This window comes from Eptesicus fuscus, chromosome 5 (assembly GCF_027574615.1).
Source record: "Eptesicus fuscus isolate TK198812 chromosome 5, DD_ASM_mEF_20220401, whole genome shotgun sequence".
NCBI classification, from domain to species: domain Eukaryota; kingdom Metazoa; phylum Chordata; class Mammalia; order Chiroptera; family Vespertilionidae; genus Eptesicus; species Eptesicus fuscus.
In genome coordinates this window covers 87,092,237-87,113,502 of record NC_072477.1, presented here as the reverse complement: position 1 = coordinate 87,113,502, position 21,266 = coordinate 87,092,237, and the positions used below count along the sequence as shown (strand labels likewise).

Here is a 21,266-nt window from a genome sequence, read left to right as displayed (position 1 = left end):
GCAGTATTTTTTTTTTTTATAGTAAATGCCAGAAGTTTTGTTAGAATGTAGCAATCCTAATCTTCATTTTGTTGCCCTGAAAGCTGATCCGCCCATTGGGCTGGCACTGCACTGAATGAAGACTCCTGCTCCATCTGCATTTGCTTAGTCCAGTGGTCGGCAAACTCATTAGTCAACAGAGCCAAATATCAACAGTACAACGATTGAAATTTCTTTGGAGAGCCAAATTTTTTAAACTTAAACATCTTCTAACGCCACTTCTTCAAAAAAGACTTGCCCAGGCCGTGGTATGTTGTGGAAGAGACACACTCAAGGGGCCAAAGAGCTGCATGTGGCTCGCGAGCCGCAGTTTGCCGACCAGGGGCTTAGTCAGATTAGATGTCTTCACCCACGAGTCCCTTCAGAAACAGATTTCTTTCTGCTCAGCGCACTCGATGCCTTCATCTCTGTACTGATACTGTTCCCTCTGCACAGCGTTTCCCTCCCTCATGTCTGGCTAAAATGATGCCCTCTGTGAGAACCTCTCCTCTTCCATCAGAGTTACTCACTTCATGCCATGGCTCTTGAAACATACCTCCTTTAAAGCACACGTCACATGGTCTCCTAGTCATTACTTTGTGTGCCTGCCTAAGTCTAGACTCTGTTCTCTGGACCAAGGACTTTGTTTTATCCATCTTTGTCTTCCTAGTGCCCAGTAGAGTGTGTAATACACAACAGTACACAATCAGTATTGACTGCATGATTGAGTGAAATCAATTCCTAAATACTCTGAACAAAAGGTGATGCTGAACCATGAAAGTTATAGATGATTCTGGGTCACACTGGACTTTTTTTTTCTTTTGATTTCCAGTTTATTATGATCTGATAAAACTTGTTTTTGAAAAAGTTTCCATTATGTAGATACAAAGCTTTGGTGGGGAAGCAGGATCTGAAACTCTAGTTGGGATAATTAAAGTTAGTTATTTCAGATCAGTCTGGAAGGAACTGAAATAGATAAGCTCTAGGGTCAGCATATGCCTTGCTCAGCCTTTTTTTCAAAGGCATGGGGAGTAATAAAGCTTTCCATTTTATCTTCAGTGAAATAATACTGCTGAAATATCACCTCATTTTTGATGTCAGTGATGATTTCTCCTTTCCTCCATGATGTCAAAAGGGAATTATTATTATTAGAATGACAGATTACTGATGCTGTAGGAGAAGAGGAGTAGCTGACATCCTTATAACCAAACATTGTTGGATTCCCTTCTTGTTTGAGCCTCACTGTTCAGTGCTTTGAACAGAGTCACTCTGCGATATCACAGCTGCATAAAAATCTGAGCAGGCAGGAAACCAACAGCAGGTGCCTGTGAATTTTCACTAGCGGAGCACCATCCTTTTAAATGTTTTAGGATAGGATGGCAGGATAAGGAGGTAAGATTTATGGATGCAGGAGGGAAAGGATTCCTGAGCTCTTGTGGGAAACCTCCACTGCTGCTTTCTGCCAGGGTAAACCCGCGGTCTGAGGAGAAAGATTGGACAAGGGGACCCCTCTAGGTTTGGCATCCTGTCAGTCCTCTGTGGGACAGTGACAACATGATCTGTTGGTTCTGGGCTCTACTCTCTTTTCACCTACTGACTGGCTTGCTGTCAATCCATGTTGACTTGTGGGTTATAACTTCTCTGTGACTGACCTACAGGGCTCTGTGTGTGCTTGAGCACTGGAGGTATGAGGCATTGTCCCTTTGGTGTTCCAGAGAGGACATCCATAGAACACAACAATTCAAGAGTAAGAATGTTCTACATTCCATGATACCTCTCTTTGAGCAGTTTGACAATTATAATATTGTTAATTCCACTCATCAGTTTAAAGAACATTTATCCAGGACTCAACTGCCTGAAGGGCTATTTCAGGCAGTTTATAAATTGTAGTTCCCTTCAAATGGAAATTTACAACAATTTCTGACTTACAAAGTGTTCACCAGTAAGCCAACTGCAAAAACATTAAAGGGGAAGACTGATAAGTTTGATAAGAACATGATGTTGTATGTTTGTGGCATAAAAAGAGGGATGAGTACATATTGTGTTAAAGTGAGTACAGAAATTTGTCACTGTTCATGGAATTAAGCAACAGAGTGTTACTCTCAAATTAGCATTTTACTTTTATCTTTAATTTAGGATCTAGATTGATTTCTCAGGTTCTAATCTATCCATTGTCTCTACATAGGACATGGTACAAAAGTTCACTGAGTCCTCCCTAAGAATTATAGAATCCCCAGATCTCTTCTCCTTTGGGGTAATGATTTGGTTAAATGTTTCCATTAATATTTCAGTTTCTCAAACCAGCACTGGCGAGAGGCCATGGGCAGCTCTGGGGAGCCTTCCCCGGGATCTCCTGGCAGGCTTCAGCCTCTGTCTTCCCAAGAGTCAGCGGCTGCTCCTCATGAGGCAGATCCTCCATTTCATTCCAGCCTGAGTATCCCAATGGGGCTTTCACCATAATATAGAAAGTGGAGCTACAGAGGACCTAATTTCAAATGTCAGATGACTAAGAACACTGAAATAAAGTCCTATTGTATACAGAAAGGCCTCAAATAACTTTCCATGCAACATAGTTTTGTTATAGTGTTGTTTTGTTATAATGTTGATGATGATGAGAAGACATAGGAACTTGTTTATATCAATTATCTGATGACAAAAACTGGTGTCATTATACATCTTTCAGTTAAAGCCACTGAATCTACTGATGATGTTAAGTAAGGACTTACTGTACTTTGTATCAATGAAACAGAAGCCCCAAATCATCAGTCTGCTTGTCCAGTGTTGCAGAGCAAGTAAGAAGCAGTGTGCTGGCATCAGCATGGAGTTTCTGGGTCCCCTCACCAGGTGTGCCCCTATGAAGCCGCTCTGTTTTCGTGACTTCTCAAGGAGTCATGGGTTTGAAGGACATTTGACAAGGGGCTATTGAGGACTAGTGAATGCATTCAGAACCACCAAGTACTAAGCAAGTGACTCTTGATTGTGCTTCCAGAGTTCTAACAACTAGAACTGGGGCAAGTGGGATATAAGTTCAATACATGTTGATTTAAAAAACTGTATATGATAGCACAAGAAATGTCATAGCATATGTCAACTATTAGTGCAGCCTTTTTAAAAGGAAAAAGAAGGAAACGTCAACTTATCTTACTAACAATAGGGCCTGGTACAAAAGCCCTGGTGAAAGGGAAGTATGGGAGTATAAATACTGCTACCAGTCTAATAATAACTTACATGGATTGTTTCTGTACATCATTGCCAACAATGAGCTGAGAGTGATGTTTCCAACATGGCAACACAGGGAGATCCATTTCCCACTTGTAGTTCAGATTAAACACACCGCGCGCGCATACACACACACACACACACACACACACACACACACACACACAGTCAAGGCAGCAGTCCAAAGCCTCTCCCTTGAATATTATTACAGAGGGTTGAGAATTGATTATACAGATGACTTTTTGTTTAAATAAGAGTGTTCTTGTAACTCAAAGCACACTTTGCAATGAGGCCTTCTTTAGTGATGGTGGAGAGATAGAGATGGGAAAGATGTGATGACTTCCTTGGCCCCGGGAAGTCTCTACATGAGGCATATGAACTCCTGAACCCTGGCTCCTTTCCCTTACGCCGGAGTGTCCTGTAGTGCCTCTGAGATGCAGCTGGGTTCATGCCGCAGTGGTAGTTTGCCTAGGAGCCTTGTGGGTTACAGGATCCTAGGAACCCTATTTATTCCAGAGACCAACAACATCAAATTGGCCCTGCCCCTCCTTCAGTTCTTGCATTAAAGGGCAATATTAGTCTTGCCATGACGCCAAATCAATTCCGAAGAAAGTCACTGGGTATGTGCTCCTTTTGTTAAAGGGACAGATGACGTATCTCAATCATATTTTGTTGCTTATAATCAAATCAATATTCAGGACACTTAAGCAAAGAGAAATTTCCCAGAAATAAATGCATTTTCTATATTCGGAATAAATCGTTTATTATTCTAGACACATATAACTTCCAGGAGATAATCTGAAATACTACTGATGATTTACTACTTCCCATAGTTATAGGTGCATATGCAGAGGTGTAGAAGTTAAGTTGTGGATTGCCTAGATTAACCTTTATCAACCTCACAACACAAGTTCCATAAACCTGAAACTTCACATATGAACATATATTGCAAGCTCATTGTGTGCCAGGCATTATGGTAGTACTTTACCTGCAATTTATTTATTCAATTTATTTCAGAATAGTCTTGTGAAGGAGGTCTACTGGTACTCCCACTCTACAGGGGAGGAAATATGTGCTTACTTGCAGTCAGAGCCAGGAATGGCCGGACCAAGTCCACATCGTCAGCTGTGTGACATCACAGCCTGTGTGCTTAATCACTCTTTAGTAAAGTGGCTTTGAGGTAATGAGGGTCAAAGAGGGCAATGTATCTGGCAGCCCTTGAAATCTGTAAAGAGTTAAGGAACTGTCACTTCAGATCACTGGATCAAGAGATTACTTTAGGGAAACAGAAATGGTGCACCTTTGCTGCTGTTAGGCATCTCCAAACATCAAAGAGCGCTGGGCCTGAAAAAGTGATGAACTGTACTTGAGTTTACTTGTTAGTGCTTAAGTCTGTTTATTTTTCTTTTAAAACTCTTTTTAATAGGCCAAAGTCTCGTAATAGATTTTATCTTAAAATCTACCAGATTGAGAATATATTTACAGAGACATTAATGACAGGTTTGAAGGGCATTTGTTAGTGAAGACATTATATACAGAAAGAGTTGTTAATTTCTGCACCAATGATGTCATTCTTAAAGAGATAATCACTTCCATTATTTTTAGTTACCAAAGACTAATAAACCCAACCTGAAAAGCTCTAGCATTGTTCGGAGACAGGATGCTGTTACTTCTCCTACCTTGTTTCTAAAATCTGTATAATGAAAAATGAAGTACCTGTCAGCAAGATACTTGGGTTGCATTTATTGACACACTTAGACTTTACAGATGCTTTACAGAATGGCTAGTGATTATGCCTCCAGTTGGTAAAATAGCTAGCGATTAGTCCCGGCAGAAATGACACATCCCAGAGTAGAACTACTGTCATGCCTTGGAAATGGGAAATGAATTCTCTAAGATCAGAAACAATGTCAGTTGATGTCAGTTGTATTTGAAATGACACTGGAAACCATGTTGTAATGAACAATTGTACAGAGGTGAACAGGGACTAAAGTGCAATAATAGGATTTAAAAAATTTGATTTCATTGGTTCTTGCCTCTATTTGCATTTTTCATCACAATAACCTCTGCCTGTAAGTTCTACCCTGGGAAATTATTTTCCCTTTAGTTTATTCTAGGTGTCTGGGTTGATTGAAAGGCAATAAATGGGTAGTCTTAGAAAACCTGAATGGGTTGACAGAATTTTTGATTTCTCTGGAAATTCACCTGTTGATTGGACAAGACAGTTGCATTGTGCACAGCTTGGAACACTGTGGTCATCACTTCAAGACAACACAGAGCCGAGGCAAAGGCTTCAGGAGAGAACTGATATGGCCAACACCTGGAACGGCTCTGGATCTCAGAGCGGAAGAAACATCCAGGGGGCATCTAGCCTGTCCACACTTGTCTAGGAGGAGAAGAGCTCCTAATTGATAAGGTTAAGGTTCATACGAAATTATATGAAAGTGATTCCTAAAAATGGAGAGGAGATGCTTAGCTGAGCCTGTATTATCTCATTTGATCCCCAGGAAAACTCTGTGGGTGATGTAAAGCTAATAGCTTCATTTTACCAGTGAGAAAATTGAGGCATGAGGAAGGATGGGGGATGGGAGGAGATGAAAACAAAAAAGTGCATCTGCATGGTGCCGTGTTGGTTAGGATTTTTCTAGCTGGAAGTGTGGCAGAAGGCATTTTAGGACAAGAAAACAGCATGGTCAAAGGCATAGCAGTATGAATATGCAAACTTATTTCAGGAAAGATGGTTGGATGGATTTTCCTACAGCGTCGGTATTAACAGTTTCAGGAAAGAATGATGGAGATGGTGGTAAAAAAGGTGGCCTACAGCCAGATTCTTGAATACATGACACTACGAACCATTGATGATTTGGCAGCAGAGGAGTAAATGATTGCTAGGGCTTTGGGAAGATATTCCAGAGAGCAGCATGCAGGATAGAATGGAGAAGTAAAATTTTCTGGGAGGTAATTTGGTAATTTCTCACAATAGATCCAGAAAAATATACTAAACTGGAGGAATGTAAATAGAAGCAGGTGGATTCAACCAATATTGACAGCACATTAAAGGGGCAGGTGATCAAGAGGGAGGGGTTGATACTGTGTATTTCATTAAATAATTAAACCAAGAACTGAAATTCCAGATTGTTGAAACAGTAAATAACAATTCCCTTTTAGATTGCTATCTTGAAACTTGTCAATACACACATTCAGTCAAGAATATGTTTGCCTACGAGAAACCTTCAACTTTAAATTTTACTCGGCTGTGATTTTGACATTGGGAACCCTAGTGATGCAATTCTGTTGCGCACCTAAGTGAACAGGGGAAAAAAAAGAGGACCATGTACCACTGAAAATATCAGATGCAATTTTAAATATTAGGTTGAAAATTTGATGTCTTTTGCAATAGGACCTCACCGTGTATTAACACTACATGCATAAATGGGAGGGAGAAGTGAGAAAGGAAAGGGCTATTGTGATATTGGTGAAATATGTTCTGGAAGATGTACTTTGCTTTTTCTTTTTAAATAAGTATCAAGATATCATATTAGATAGTCTTGTAACCTGAAATCATTAGAAACATTTCAAGGGTTCAGGAACTTCCTGATGCAAAATGAATTTACCTTGAAAGAGGCTTGACAAATTTCATCGAATCTTTAAAGGCATCTATGACACCCAAAATAAAACAAATCACTGTTAAAATTATGAAAGTGCCTCACTCCACAGAACAGATACGACCATGAATTTTAAAAAGTGAACAAGAGGATTTTCTAATTTAAAAGGCACTTACGTTTGTGCTTAGAGAAGGCAAATAGAGATAATTAGCACTCTCTAATTTTTTGCTTTTGTTACTTCATATTTAGATATAGTCTTAAAGCTAAGGCATATCTGCAGTCTTAAACTAGTGAATCTACACATTATTTTCTCTTTTACTTATACTTTATGACTCTTATAAGGAGGCTGGATAGATTTCAGAAATCATTTAGTTCAACACTTGGCTATAGGCAAATCCACATCCAAATCGTCTCAAGTGGGAGATTGCTTATTTTTCAGCATCTGGAGTTCTCCCATGCCCTCTAGGAATCTGTTCATATGTGTCATAGCAGGAATCCTCGCTACTAGGAGATATTTGTCTTTGCAGGGAGTTCAGAGACATTCTCAGCATTACATAAATATGACGGAGCTTTTCTCTCTTCGTCTGTGATTCCCAGTCCAGGACGCTCTCCCAGGCCATCAGAGTTAGGACATCATGATGTGGTTGGGTAAGTACTGCACAAACAACACTGGTGCTGGCAGGCATTTAAGAACAGATTAGAAAACTGACAGTCCCGTGCCAAAGGAAACTATCCTCCAAAGATAGGGGCTAAGGATGCGACCTAATTAGTCTTCACTTCTCTAATTTCCCTGATTACAGATCTCCTCTCACCCTCTGTGCTACACCTGGTAAGTTCCCCCAGACATAGACCCATCAAGAAGGCAGAATATTAATGCAGTGCAATTTACAGGAGAGCTGTGTTATGCTCAGATATGTGGCCAACAATGAGACCTAAACAACAAGGAAGCCCCTGAGGCATAGAAAGTGGCCAGTCCAGATAAAAATGCTCATTTCAAAACAAATGAAGAGAGAGACACCAAATGTCAGCTCACAGTTGGAGAACTTTATCAGAGAGAGGGCAAGGTTCCGGAGGACTGAGGCGTGGAAGCAACAGCAGACTACACTCTACCTGGATGAGCAGATCCAGATGGCACTTCCTTAGCTAGAATTCTTGGTCATGGGCACCTGAGTGGGATTTATAGTTCCTGGAAAGGAAGGCAGATCTCTGCAAATCTATGTAAACTGGTGCTGTGGAGATGCTGAGCCACAAAGGATAGGTCTTAACCAGGCCACAGGTGTTTTTTTTTTTTTTTTTTAAAGACTATGATGCCTATGGTTTCTTCTAGGACTTTTATGGTTTCGCGTCTTATGTTTAAGTCTTTTATCCATTTTGAGTTTATCCTTGTGCATGGTGTAAGTTGGTGGTCTAGTTTCATTTTTATTTTTTTTTTGCATATACCTGCCCAATTTTCCCAACACCATTTATTGAAGAGACTGTCTCTGCTACAAGGTATGCTCTTGCTTCCTTTGTCAAATATTAATTGAGCATAATGGTTTGGGTCAATTTCTGGGTTCTTTGTTCTGTTCGAGTGATCTACATGCCTGTTCTTGTGCCAGTACCAGGCTGTTTTGAGTACAGTGGCTTTGTAGTATAACTTGATATTTGGTATTGTGATTCCCCAACTTTGTTTTTCTTTCTCAAGATTGCTGTAGCTATTTGCTCTCCTAGCAATATGTTTACTGATACATCTCCTAGGACAGTGGTTGGCAAACTGCGGCTCGCAAGCCACATGCGGCTCTTTGGCCCCTTGAGTGTGGCTCTTCCACAAAATACCACGTACCCTAATTAAGTTAATAACAATGTACCTACCTATATAGTTTAAGTTTAAAAAATTTGGCTCTCAAAAGAAATTTCAGTCGTTGTACTGTTGATATTTGGCTCTGTTGACTAATGAGTTTGCCGACCACTGTCCTAGGACAATGGAAAATAAAGAGAAAATAAACAAATGGAACTACATAAAAATAAAAAGCTTCTGCACTGCAAAAGAAACCATCATCAAAAAACAAGAGAGCCCACTACATGGGAGAACATATTTGCCAATGATACATGTGATAAGGCATTAATCTCCAAAATATATATGGAACTCATACAATTTAACAAAAGGAAGACAAACAGTCCAATTAAAAAATGGGCAAAGGACCAAAATAGACACTTCTCCAGAGAGGACATACAGAAAGCCAAGAGACATATGGAAAAATGCTCAAAGTCACTATCATCTGAGAGATGCAAATCAAAACAACAATGAGATATCACCTCACACCTGTCAGCATTGTTATCATCAACAAATCAACCAATGACAAGTGTTGGCGAGGTTATGGAGAAAAGGGAACCCTAGTACACTGCTGGTGGGAATGCAGACTGGTGCAGCCACTGTGGAAAACAATATTGAGTTTCCTCAAAAAAATAAAAAATGGAACTCCAATTTGACTCAGTCATCCCACTTCTAGGAATATATCCTAAGAAACCCGAAACACTCATCAGAAAGAATATATACACCCCTATGTTCATAGCGCAATTTACAATAGCTAAGACTTGGAAGTCTTAGCTAAGTGCCCATCAGCAGATGAGTGGATAAAAAAACTGTGGTACATTTACACAATGGAATTTATGCAGCAGTAAAGAAGAAAGAACTCTTACCACTTGCAACAGCATGGATGGAGCTGGAGAGTATTATGCTGAGTGAAATAAGCCAGTCAGAGAAAGATAAGTATCACATGATCTCACTCATATGTGGACTCTAATAAACCAAATAAACTGATGGTCAAAAATAGAGTTATAGAAGCATGAACAGACTGTTGAACCTCAGAGGGAAGGCAGGGGAGGGTGGGTGAGAAGAGATCAACCAATGAACCTGTATAAATATATGCATAACCCGTGGACATGGATAATGAGGTGGTGAGGGACTGGGGCTGGGGGAGACGGGAGCAGGCTGGAAGAGATTAATGGGGGAAAAAGGAGGACCTGTGTAATACTTTCAACAATAAAGATAAAAAAAAATACTTTAATTTTGTGTGTGTTGAGATCCTGCTCATGCTGAGCCCTTCTTTGGACTTGATCTGTTAAGTAGTGAAGCAGAGGGGTGAAGAGGACAAACTCTGGAGCCTAATTACCGGGGTTAATCCTGACTCCAGAGTAGCTATTGAACCTGTTGAAGCCTCAGTTTCATCACCTGCAAAATGGGTATAATAATGCCTCGGACAGAGAAAGTCTTTAATGTGCGGATTAGCTAAAATAAGCATAAAGTGTTTGGTATAGTGTCTGCCACAGAGTCAATAAATGGCACTTTTGTAACAATTACTACTATTGGTGACAATGACACTAAAGAGAGAGTGGCAGAGAAAATGATGGAGAAGGTCAGAAAAGTCTATGTGCTGAGGTTACAGGAAAAAATAGAAATATAATGACTCGCCCTGAGCAAGGCTTAACATCTTGGATCTTTAACTAAGGGAAAAGAAAGAAGCACACAACGGTAGTAAATTAGGAGTATGGAGAAATTATCATCGTTGTTTCTTTTTATTTGTGTTTATTGTGTGGTGGTAGGGTGATTACCAGTTTTATTTGAATGTTTTATAAGCTGTTAGATTTATTTACTGAGAATGAACAGATAAATAGGGATGTTATTCAGCTGTGTCGTGTCATGGGTTCTCACAGCCAGCTCTTCCTCTAACTTTCAGACAAGGTTAATTAACGAGGGAAGTTCACCGTGGAGGGAGGAGGGGGAGCTGGATGATTCATCTTATGGTGGTGGTGGTGGTGGGGGGGGAGGTTGATGAATCTCCTCTTGTTAGTGGTTCTGGGAAGGGGTTAGGCATTGGAGGGACACTTTTATGAAACCTTGAGAAAGACGTACTGACAGAGTTCTGTCAGAGGAGTGTGGTCACTTTAACATACATGATTGGGTGGAAATGGGAACAGCTCCTAAATCTTTTCCAGTCCTAGACATCCATGATTGTACTTTTTCATATTTTGTTTCTCAAAGGCCCCTTCTTATAGCAAGGTGTCTTCAATCCTAAACCCAAGGAGCTCCAGAAATTCTTCTTCCTTATGTTTTCATCATGTCCCTTCTCATTCACCACTCACAGGTGGCATGTCACCTGCTCAGGGAGACCTTCTGTGACCCTCATAACTAATGTGGGGCCCCCACCGGCCAGGCCCTCACATTACCTTGCATCACTGTCTCTGTAATAGTGTAGCCTACTGGTTGAGTACATGGAGTTTTGAGCTAGAATCCCAGAGTTCAAAACCTAGCTCTGTCTCTTCAACCTGTGACCTTGAGATATGCAATTAACTTTTTCTGCCTTAGTTTCTTCATCTGTAAAATGAAAACAATGAACTACTTTTTTCTAGGATTTTGGCGAGGGCTAATACATGTTCCCAGTACCATATCCAACACTTTGCAGTGTGCATACATGTTAGCTACTGTTATTTTAGTCCTCATCGCTCTCTGAAATCACCTTCTTTACTTATTCCCTCCTCATCATCTTGTCATTGTCTGTCTCCCCCTGTTAGAATGCAATGCCATGGAAGCAGAGGCTTTTTAATGTTAGTACTGCGTTGCCAGGATCTAGAAGAGGCTTCATAGTAGGAGCTCAATAAATATTTGTTGAATGAATGAATATTGTATTAATATTTAAAACGTTAGTTTGCCCACTTTCAGCTCATCTTACTGAGGTGCCCCTATAACAAAACAAACAAACAGAACCCAAGCTATTTGGTTTCTTGCCTAGACTGAAACTCATACTACTTTCCCATATTATTTTTTTTTAACCTGACACCCCGCATTTTTGCAGATCCAAAATTGTACAGAGCTTTTACATCTCTAGTTTGTCATGTGGGTGTTATACATTCTTTCAGAATATTATATTATCTAATGACATTGAATTACACTAAATATTCCTTTTTCAAATGATACCTCTCCTGGCCCACCTTCTTCACTCCTGGGAACCAGTAAAAATCACTAAAGGTGAAGAACAAATGCTGACAGACAGACAGTAATCCTTGAAAAGGAGTCCCACAGCTCCTGAAAACTGGACACAAAGAATGTATCTTTCTTGCATTCAAATGACAATAGTCATTAAACCCATACTTGACCTATAGAAACCAAACTGGCCAATACTACACAGTAACAACTAATAAATGCATTGGGCTCAGCAAGGTAGGCAAATACAAAATGATCCTAAGGATAGAGCCTGGTTTGTTTCCTCCAACATATCTCTTTGTAACGGGGTCTGTAGGGTGAAGCAGCAGCAGGTGGCCGCTCAGGTCCGCTCCTTTACTCTGACCCTGTTAAAGGTTATGGCTGCTCTGAGCCTGCCTTTTAGACTAGTCAGCTCAGGTTCGGATGGTGCGTGGAAGGGCCTGATTCCCCACCGCCTGTCTTTTTTTCTCTGAAGAATTCATGTCAAATACAGTGCCTGACTCTGACTTTTATGCAGAGTCTTGATTACTTATATCAGGTTTTTAAGGCCTGATAATACGGACTGTTACCCTCGCTGACGGTGGTCACCCTAAAGAGCTTAGCTATCAAAAGCCCTACACTCTGAAATTGGGAACGGTTGTGGGGGCCACATCCAGAGTACAGTCTACTTATGTTTTCCCTCCACATATAATAAATATTGTTTGAGAGGTTGGTTAGTGTGTTGTAAAACTGATATGATTCACGTTGCCAAAGGTATTTCATAAGTTTTATAGGTCTTAATTTATGTTGCTATAGTAACTAAAATGATATAATAATGAAGATTACGACTCTAGATTTGGTCTTCGTTGTTGTGGGGAACATATAATCTGTATACTAACTATTCTATATGTTACGGTACACGATTTCTGATGCCCAACCTGATTTTCTTACTTACATGTATGAATTTCAGTGGCCAGTCTGAAATATTAAAATGGACAGTCTTTCTCTCAAGAGAAAGGGGGACTTTGAAGAGTTAAGTGGGAGAAGTGGAATTCTGATAAGCAGAAATTCCAGAATTCTCATTTTAAGGACTGATATACATCTGGCTCACCTTCTGCAGCAAAGTGAATTTCTAACATGTGCCGAGGCCCTTGGTGCGTTAATCACAAGTGCTTTAAGGAAAGGCATGATATTGCGGCATTTGGTGTAGCAGTAATGTCTGAAGTGAGACTAAGGTGTAATGAAGCCCTCCCTTGAGACAGGAAGATAGCCAAGAACCCGGTGTGTTGCTCAAGATCACGTGTTAATTATATGTACCCAAAGTAGTTGGGAAACTCAATACAAATGACCCAGGTGTGACCTAAGACAGAGCTATTTCCACTTCCGAAGCCCAGCTTACCTTATATCCTGATGATTTGATGTGCACGCCGCGTTTGGTCAGAGTAGATTTCATTCGGATGAAAAAGGAACGCTCAAGGGTGTTGTCAGTGGTTAGCAGGCTGGGACTGGTTGACTCCACTGAGGAAAACAAAGACATATACACACGATTAGATCTCCGCACAGCCCCTCACAGCTACTGCTCAGGTGCAATCCTTGAGTTCACTAAAAATAAATGACTGATAGGTGCTAAGAGCCAAGTAATCAATTTACCTCATTTAGAAAATGTTTACTTTGCAGAAAATAAAAAAAAAATTAATTTATCCAAAGTAACTTCATTCCAGTTTCTAGCAAGAGTTTTTCCGGCCTTTAATTCCCAGCAGCTCCCTACATGAGGTCTGATAGTAACTAAGTAGTGACAGCACATCGGGAGGGTTGGCCGGTGTGCATGGAGAGAACTGTCCTGAAAAAGAAAGACTCCCCAGATTGGTGGGATCAACTAAGACTCAGGCAGAGCCGCTTCTGAGGAAGGGTAAGGATGGCTTGCTCCTTGTTCTCCCTGAGAATCCTGTCTTGTATCATTTACTGCCTGGGGCGTTCTGAGAACCACAGAACCATCAAGTGCCCTTGAGTTCCTGAGTTGGTTTTCTTCATTGTGGGGAACGGGAAGCATGAAAACTTCTCAGCTGACTTAAGATAGAGGGCTGAGAGCGGGATGTACAGACAGAAACAAACACAAGCTCCTCACAACTTCAACTTTCCATTCCCATCACTAATGGCAGCCTGATCCCGCCCTGCCCTCACCCCAACAGGAAACAGTATCGGGGTTTCCCCCTTCTCTGCTTCTGGGATGGGAAAATAATAGTATCCTCTCTTAGGAAGATACTCTTTCCCTTTACAGATTTTTAGACTAAGTACAATACATTTTTACTTATGAAATTTAAAATGGTATTTTGTAGTCTTGCTGAGCTAAAAATGCCTTTATTCATAAGACTAGAAGGCAACATACGTCTCTTTTCTTTATAGTCAAGCTTCTAAGGTATCATATAAATTTGTTTTTTCTGCAAAAAAAATTTTTGGTCTGTTTAAGCCCAATAAATACTCTCATTTTATTCTTCTACAATAGTACTTTTAAAGTTTTTCTTATTCTAAAACAAAAAATAGTTGCAACAACAAATTCTTTTGAACATCCCTTATTCTGATATTCTCAAAGTAGAATATCAAAATAGCACTGATATTCTCTGGGTGGGGGCAAAGATTTAAGAATTAAATATATAGTTATGAAAACAAAGGAAAATAGGCCAAAAACTGTAAAATTTTATATTATATAACATAGTCCATGTTTCTAAGGCAAAGACATCTCTATTTTTTTATATTAAATGTTGTGCTCAATACCAATGATCCAGGATTGACCTAAGACAAAAGAAGAATGAGAGGTCTGTAATAAGAGAAGCCTTGCTGTCTATGGTCTGGGGCCTTTCCTGTATTATTCCTGTCTTAATGTGACTATATTTTCCTATATTCATGGCGTTTCTATTCTGGGGTAATGGAACCACCGACAAGTGTCCTTTTCTTATGTCCCACTCTTAAGGTTTTCTTTCTTTTTTTTTTGTTTTAGAGAGAATGGATCTGATGTCATTTTAAATGTACAGCTTTTTATCACTCGAGGGAAAAGCAGAGCCATGTTATATTTAGTACTTTCATTTCTTCTGATTAAATATGAATTACTATGAAATTTTTCTCATCATCTAACACGCCATAATACGCCAACAGCTTTTTAATACACTATATAAGCACAAACTTCTGCTCTAAGAGTTTAATTTACCCCTCTAATCCAATCACATCAACCTTATTTCTCTTATCAGAGATTCCCATTTTGAATTAAATGAGCTCATTAGTTTTAATCAAAAGCAGAGAGATCAAAACTTAAACGTAAATGCTTTAGATCAGAACTGTCAGTCAGCCGTGCAGTTCTATTTTACTAAAACACAAGATCAGAGACCCTTAGAACCAATTTTTTTCTCGTAAGGGATGCCGAGAGCTTGAAGATGCTATATCCTTTTTTTTTCCCCTCCCAAGGACAGATTATACATTTAAGGTTAGACTTAATTTATAGCAGCTTTTCATCCCGGTGGAAGTGGAAAACTATGCCAATCTACTGTTGTCCCTTTCACATTTATTGGCCCCGGTCCTCAGAGACTTGAACTAACGTGCTGCCATCAGAATCCACACCGCAAACTCGGCCTTAAAAATTCAGCTCTGTTCAGCAAGATCGTGTTTGCAATAGCTGAGGACAAATGAAACTTCCCAGAGAGGTGAAATATGGTTAGGGCTAGGCTTCTGGATACCCTACCCCAGGAAAGAAGGAGCCATCTACCTGTAGAAGAGTGAGCAATTTAGGCACCGTTAGAAATGGTTGTTGTGCTCAGCGTGGGACTGCAAAGCAAACACTTAGCATGCACATTAGAGACCACAGCACGGGTACTTCCCACTGAATGGGGATGCGAGACACAAGCTTCGCATGAGCGCTGGAGGCGGAACATTGCGTTGTGCCCTGACTGAGGCAGTGGACGCAGCACCCCGTGGGTTACAACAGTAATTGTCTAAACATGCAGGGCCGCCGAATCAAACCCATGACAGCCGGTGTGCAGTTGTCAAAGTCAAAGTCAGGTTTTGCCCCGTGGAAGCTGAGCTTTAAAATCTAAACTGGCCCTCAAGCTTTATTTCAAGAGTGTGGAGGGATGGGGTGGGCGTTGAGGAGAAGGGTTTGATTCCTGATGAAGATTTCTCCTTTAGTTCCATATGACTGTCTGGTTCTGAGGAGGGTCAGAGGTCATGAGCCACACTGTCCCTATCAAAGGAGCATGTGACAAACTCTTTCAGGCACCCACACCACGGCCATGTTTGCTCAGGGCCGGCCTGCGCGCTGTGGCCGTCCCAGCTCCAGCAATGGTGTCTGTCCTGTACACGGACAGAGGGGAGGCTTCCTAAGTGCCTCAGGTGAGAAGCACCATGTTCATGAAGGTTCTGCTTGGGGCAGAGCCCAGACAGAGCCAAGGCAGCATGGCCTTGGTGGGGGATAGGACTGCGGCACTCAACAGAGAAGGGGTGTGTGCATGTGTGTGCATACATGTATGTGTGTGCATACATGTATGTGTGTGAAGAGCGGGTGGTAAATGAGAAACATATCCTTAGAACTGGAGCTATATAAAGACAGTGGGAACCCTTTAGAGTGCTTTCTGGGAATCAAAGACTTTTCTGCCGACTCTTTGAGGCAGGCCATGACAGCTGCCTGCTCTGATAAGAAATCTGAGATTCAGAGAAGTTATAGCTGCTTCCTGAGACCCAGGAGAAATTTATGGGTAAAAACCGGAGTAAGTGGTCAAAGCTTAGATGTGGCCAGTTTTGACCTCTGAATGATAAACAAGGAGCTAAAAACAAGAACAAAACTAAGACGCATGCAACTCAAAGCTAGATAAAGAAATATACCCTCTTTTGCTGAATGTCAAGGGCCTCAACTTTTTAATAAATCTAAATTATCTCAGCTCTGGAAATGTCAGTTTTTGCATATTTTTGTAAAATTTACAGAACAATTTATAGCAAAAGTTGTCATAATTTTTTGTGCTGGCAAATGCCACCATAATGCGAAACAATGTCTGTGTCATTCCACATCTGCGTATGATTCCCTAACTGGTTTGGGCGTTGCTGCTTCCTTATCATTATGGAGGGGCAGGAGGTGGGGGAGGGTAGGAAGGACGGGTGGCTGAGGACCATCTAGTTCTCGCCCGCCAATCCCAGGCCAGGTCCATCCTGGACACTTGCAGTATTCTCCCCAGGGTCTCTGCAGGTGAATGAGAGCAAAGCAGAAAGAGGGCCTTTCTTTTCAGTGCACTCCAAGTGTAGTTCTAAACGTCAGAACCCTCCAACTGCCACCAAACCCTGATGTCTGAGGGAGAAAAAGTTTTTTTTAAATGTTAAGTTTTGAGAAAACGTTGTTACCCTTCAATTGTGAACAAAGTCTTTTTCCTTTTAAAGGAGAAGTGGAGTTGGGGGATAAGGCATCAAGAGCTGGAACTACTCAGATAACCTGCTACTGGTTCCTGCCCTGTAGAAACGATGTAAGACAGCTTTGTCAATATTTGGGGTAATTTGTTTTGCAACAGTAGATGACTAATATAACATCCATGTAGAAACTCTTTGGAAAAATCATCGCCTTGGTTTGATATGTGACCACCATGTAAGTGTGTACAACTCATGTGGCAGAAGGAATGCGCTGCCCAATGTGGTCAGTACCTGGAGAACCCTCATGTGCAAGGAAAAGTGCCTGCCATGCTGACTGTGGCAAGCAGGGCCTGTGTTCTCCAAGGTAAAGGCTCAATTGATGTTTTAAAATGTGCAGTTTGCAAGAGATGCTGTCGACAGTGTCATCTACAAGATTGTGAGATCCTGAAAAGCAGGCCTGATGTCTTTTTGGCTTTTGTGTCTATTCTCTGCTCTTCTCCAGCCTCCCTCATCTCCCCAGGTGCCTAGGATTGCGGTTTACATAAGCAGGCACTCAGTTTGCACGTAGAATAAAGTAACAGTCAGATGCTTTCTTTTAAGAAGAATTATTTTCTTTTATACCAAACATCTCTCTCTCTCTCTCTCCCTCTCTCTCTCTTCTCTCTCTCTCTCTCTCTCTCTCTCTCTCTCTGGGGTGGGGAGAGGGAATCATTGTGTCTCCTGCGGTACTCATCTCTAAGGAAGCATTTTCTGCAAAGTGTTATTTTCAGAGTCAGGGGCCAGGGGGTTTGGTTGTTAAAAGAGGATTGGCCTGATTTCCCCCAGAATCAGAGGATACTTTGTTCTCTGTCTTCTGAGGGTTTTCATCCCACTGGCCTGTCCTCTACCACGTGGCAGGGCAACTTTGCAGCGGGTCGCGGCTCTTAGCAGCCTGGCCTGGATCCTGAGCCCCTGGTGGCGAGGCGGTGTCCACCATCTTCTGTGGACACCCTGGGACCACCCCTTGGGTGTCATACAAATGAAGTTCCAGCCATTCCGCTCTGGCTCAGCAACCAGCCTCTCTCTGCTCCCCAGCTTTCTCTGGAATGCCATGAAAAAGCCAAATTTATTTAGTCTCATTAGGGCTGATTCCCATTCCCACTCAGCTGTGAGCCTCAGCTTTGTTTAAAAACGTGTGAATCGTTAACTGAAACTCTGGAGCGTAGGTGTGAACATAATTGTGGTTCAATAGTGATGCAATAAACTTCTTTCAAAGTAACACAAAAAATAATCCGCCAAAAAAGATCTGCCAACCCATGCCACCTGCCAGCGCAAACTCGCTGGCAGTAGCCACCTGCCTTGGATGGGAATCATAAAGCCTCAGGTTGCCTCTGAATCCCTGCACCTCGCCTCGCAGGGGGTGCTACTCGGTGCAGCTGTCCCCGGAGGGAGAGGAATGCGTTCCGTGGCCGCCTGCTGCTCCACAGTGGGTGTTGGGATGTACCACTCTGGGGAAATACACACAGTGTCAGAGTCAAGCTGTTACCAGTGGGCGTTTCTGTACACGACTCCTAAGCAACTGGAAAGTTCAAGGGGGAAACGCAGGTATGGTGGAGATAGCCTTTCAGAGAACATGTCATCCAGTGTGACCCATTTGGTAGCAGGCTGTGCGCTCCACAGAACATGCCACATGAATACTGCAAGCGAGCGTTTTAAATCTTCCTGGAGACTCCCCATAAATGTTGCCACTTGAGGGATCTATTCTGGGAGAAAAATATAGCTTGTCCTCCTGGGACACCGCTTGGATTCCATTACCAATATTGCGTATGGGATCGAGTGTGGCAATGCTTTTATCACGACTATAAAGTGGTTACGAGCCAATTCCTCATATAAAATATACTCAATAACATCAAGGCTTTTTTTTCCTTTTCTGTTTCCTTCTTTTATTTCCTTCCTTTCTTTCCTTCCTTCCTTTTTTTTTTTTTTAACGACAAACATGATGTCAGACAAAGGGCATCAGGCATGGGTTTGTAGTACAAAACAAAATAACAATACATAAACACCTTTGTGAAGGCAGCTTGAAACCCCATGTTTTCTATTAAAAAGTCATGTTCAATCTTCACTGTTGATAGAACCGAATAGCTAACACAGAGAACATTGTATATCAGAAAGGTCAATAGTTATTATGAGCTACAAATATATTTTTTTCCATCCTTCAGGCTGTTTAGCGCATATCACAGCGTGAGCAGCTGTCTTCTTTAATGCTTTTAAAATTAGACTCCCAAAGAGGAAGAAAAAATTATGGTTGCAATGATTGCTCTTTGCTTTTGTAAGTTTACTTTAATATACTATTTTATATACATGAATCTTCTGTGCAGCCCATCCACAGGGCAGCGACTGGTTGCCAGTATCAAGGCAAACGGCCACATTTATGTTTTTAGCATTCTGGCCAAATCTCCATCTCAGACGCAGATGCTGTGGACATGCTGTGTTTTAAAAGGAGTTATATGGAGGAGTCTGGTTACAGAGGCACTTGCAGATACACACATATGCATGCTGCCTTTCATTGCTTTAAAGCTCTCTGACTAACTGCAACAATGGCATGTGATGAGAGACAGTTAGGGCGCACTGGGTGGAAAATCATGCCGTGATTCAAGCCATTGATACACAAAGTACCCCTCTCCCTGTGCAGGCCTGTGGATGGAGAGTGCACCTCAAAAGTTCTTAAAGGCTGATTTGCCTGCCCCTGGAACTTCTTGCCCTTACTCAGCACAAAATGAGTATTTTAAATAGCACATGTAAGCATATATTACATGTTTTATTATAGCTCATTTTGTCTATGTTCAGATATTTAAATTACTAGTAAATACTTACTGAGTACTAGAGGCCCGGTGCACAAAATTTGTACACAGGTAGGGTCCCTAAGGCCTGGCCAGTGATCAGGGCTGATCGGGGTCTTCCTTCCCCTGGCTGCCAGCTGCCTGCCTTCCCCCAGCTGCCGGCTGCTGGCCCAGGCCTTCCTTCATTCCACGCTGCCCCTTGGTGGTCAGCGCATGTCATAGCAAGTGGTCGAACTCCCGATCAGTCAAACTCCCAAGGAAACAATTTGCATATTAGCCTTTTATTATATAGGATAATGAGATGGGGCCATTTGTAACAGTGCTTACATTTAGGAGGAAGAGAAAATACATAACAATTTCTGGTAGTGATTAATGCTATAAAGAAGAGGATGCAGTCAGTGGCTAAAGAGGGATGAGGGCCACATTTTGGTTGGGTGGTCCCAGGAGCCTCCCTGATGAGATGGCATTTGAGAGGGGACTAAGACATGTGGATATCTGGGTGAAGATACCACACACACCTCCATGCTCACAATTCGTGCTACAACTTTATGATTGCAGATTGGTAAAAGGCTTCACAGAAAACTATTATTTTAATAAATATGAACTAGTGACAAAGATATTCTAGAAATGTTATCCTTTGAGCTTTGAAAAATGTTTTGGGTATTTTAAATTATTAGAACAGTACTCTTCTGCATTAGCGCGGGTTAGATTGGAGACTGTGTGTGTGTTTTGAAGACATGATCTGCTTAAAAAAAATTATCCCCATCTCTTTACTCCTCCCACCCTCTTTGGAAATCATCACTTTGTTCTCTATGTCTATAGGTTTTTTCTATTTTGTTTTGTTTATTGTATTTTTTTTTTTTTTTTAGATTCCCCATATAAGTGAAATCATATGGTATTTGTTTTTCCTCTGACTTATTTCACTCAGCATAATACCCCTAGGCTCACCTCTGTTGTTGCAAATGGCAAGACTACAGTATTTTTAATGACTGAATAATGTGCCATTGGATATATGCATCACATTTTCTTTATTCATTTATCTATTGATGGACATGTAGGTTGCTTCCACATTTTTGGTTAGCCTATCTAATAAAAGAGTAATATGCAAATTGACCATACCTCCGCTACACCAATCAGACAATCAGGAGCGAGTATGCAAATTAACCTAACCAAGATGGCTGTGGCCACAGAGAGAGCAGGAGGCTTGGGTTACCCCAGCAATGGAGGAAGTCAAGCTTTCCACCTGCCCTGGCCTGCCTTGGCCTCCGCTTAAGGCTACAAAGTTTC

General features: G+C 41.3%; 1 protein-coding gene across 1 annotated transcript in view; it reads right to left on the bottom strand.

The window, feature by feature from the left end:
- Positions 1–21,266, bottom strand: part of NPAS3 (neuronal PAS domain protein 3) — an 875,944-nt gene that overhangs the window by 49,575 nt on the left and 805,103 nt on the right. Inside the window, exon 8 of the mRNA XM_054716524.1 lies at positions 13,181–13,299. Within this exon, the coding sequence (XP_054572499.1) occupies positions 13,181–13,299 (119 nt within the window). The remainder of the gene's footprint in view (positions 1–13,180; positions 13,300–21,266) is intronic.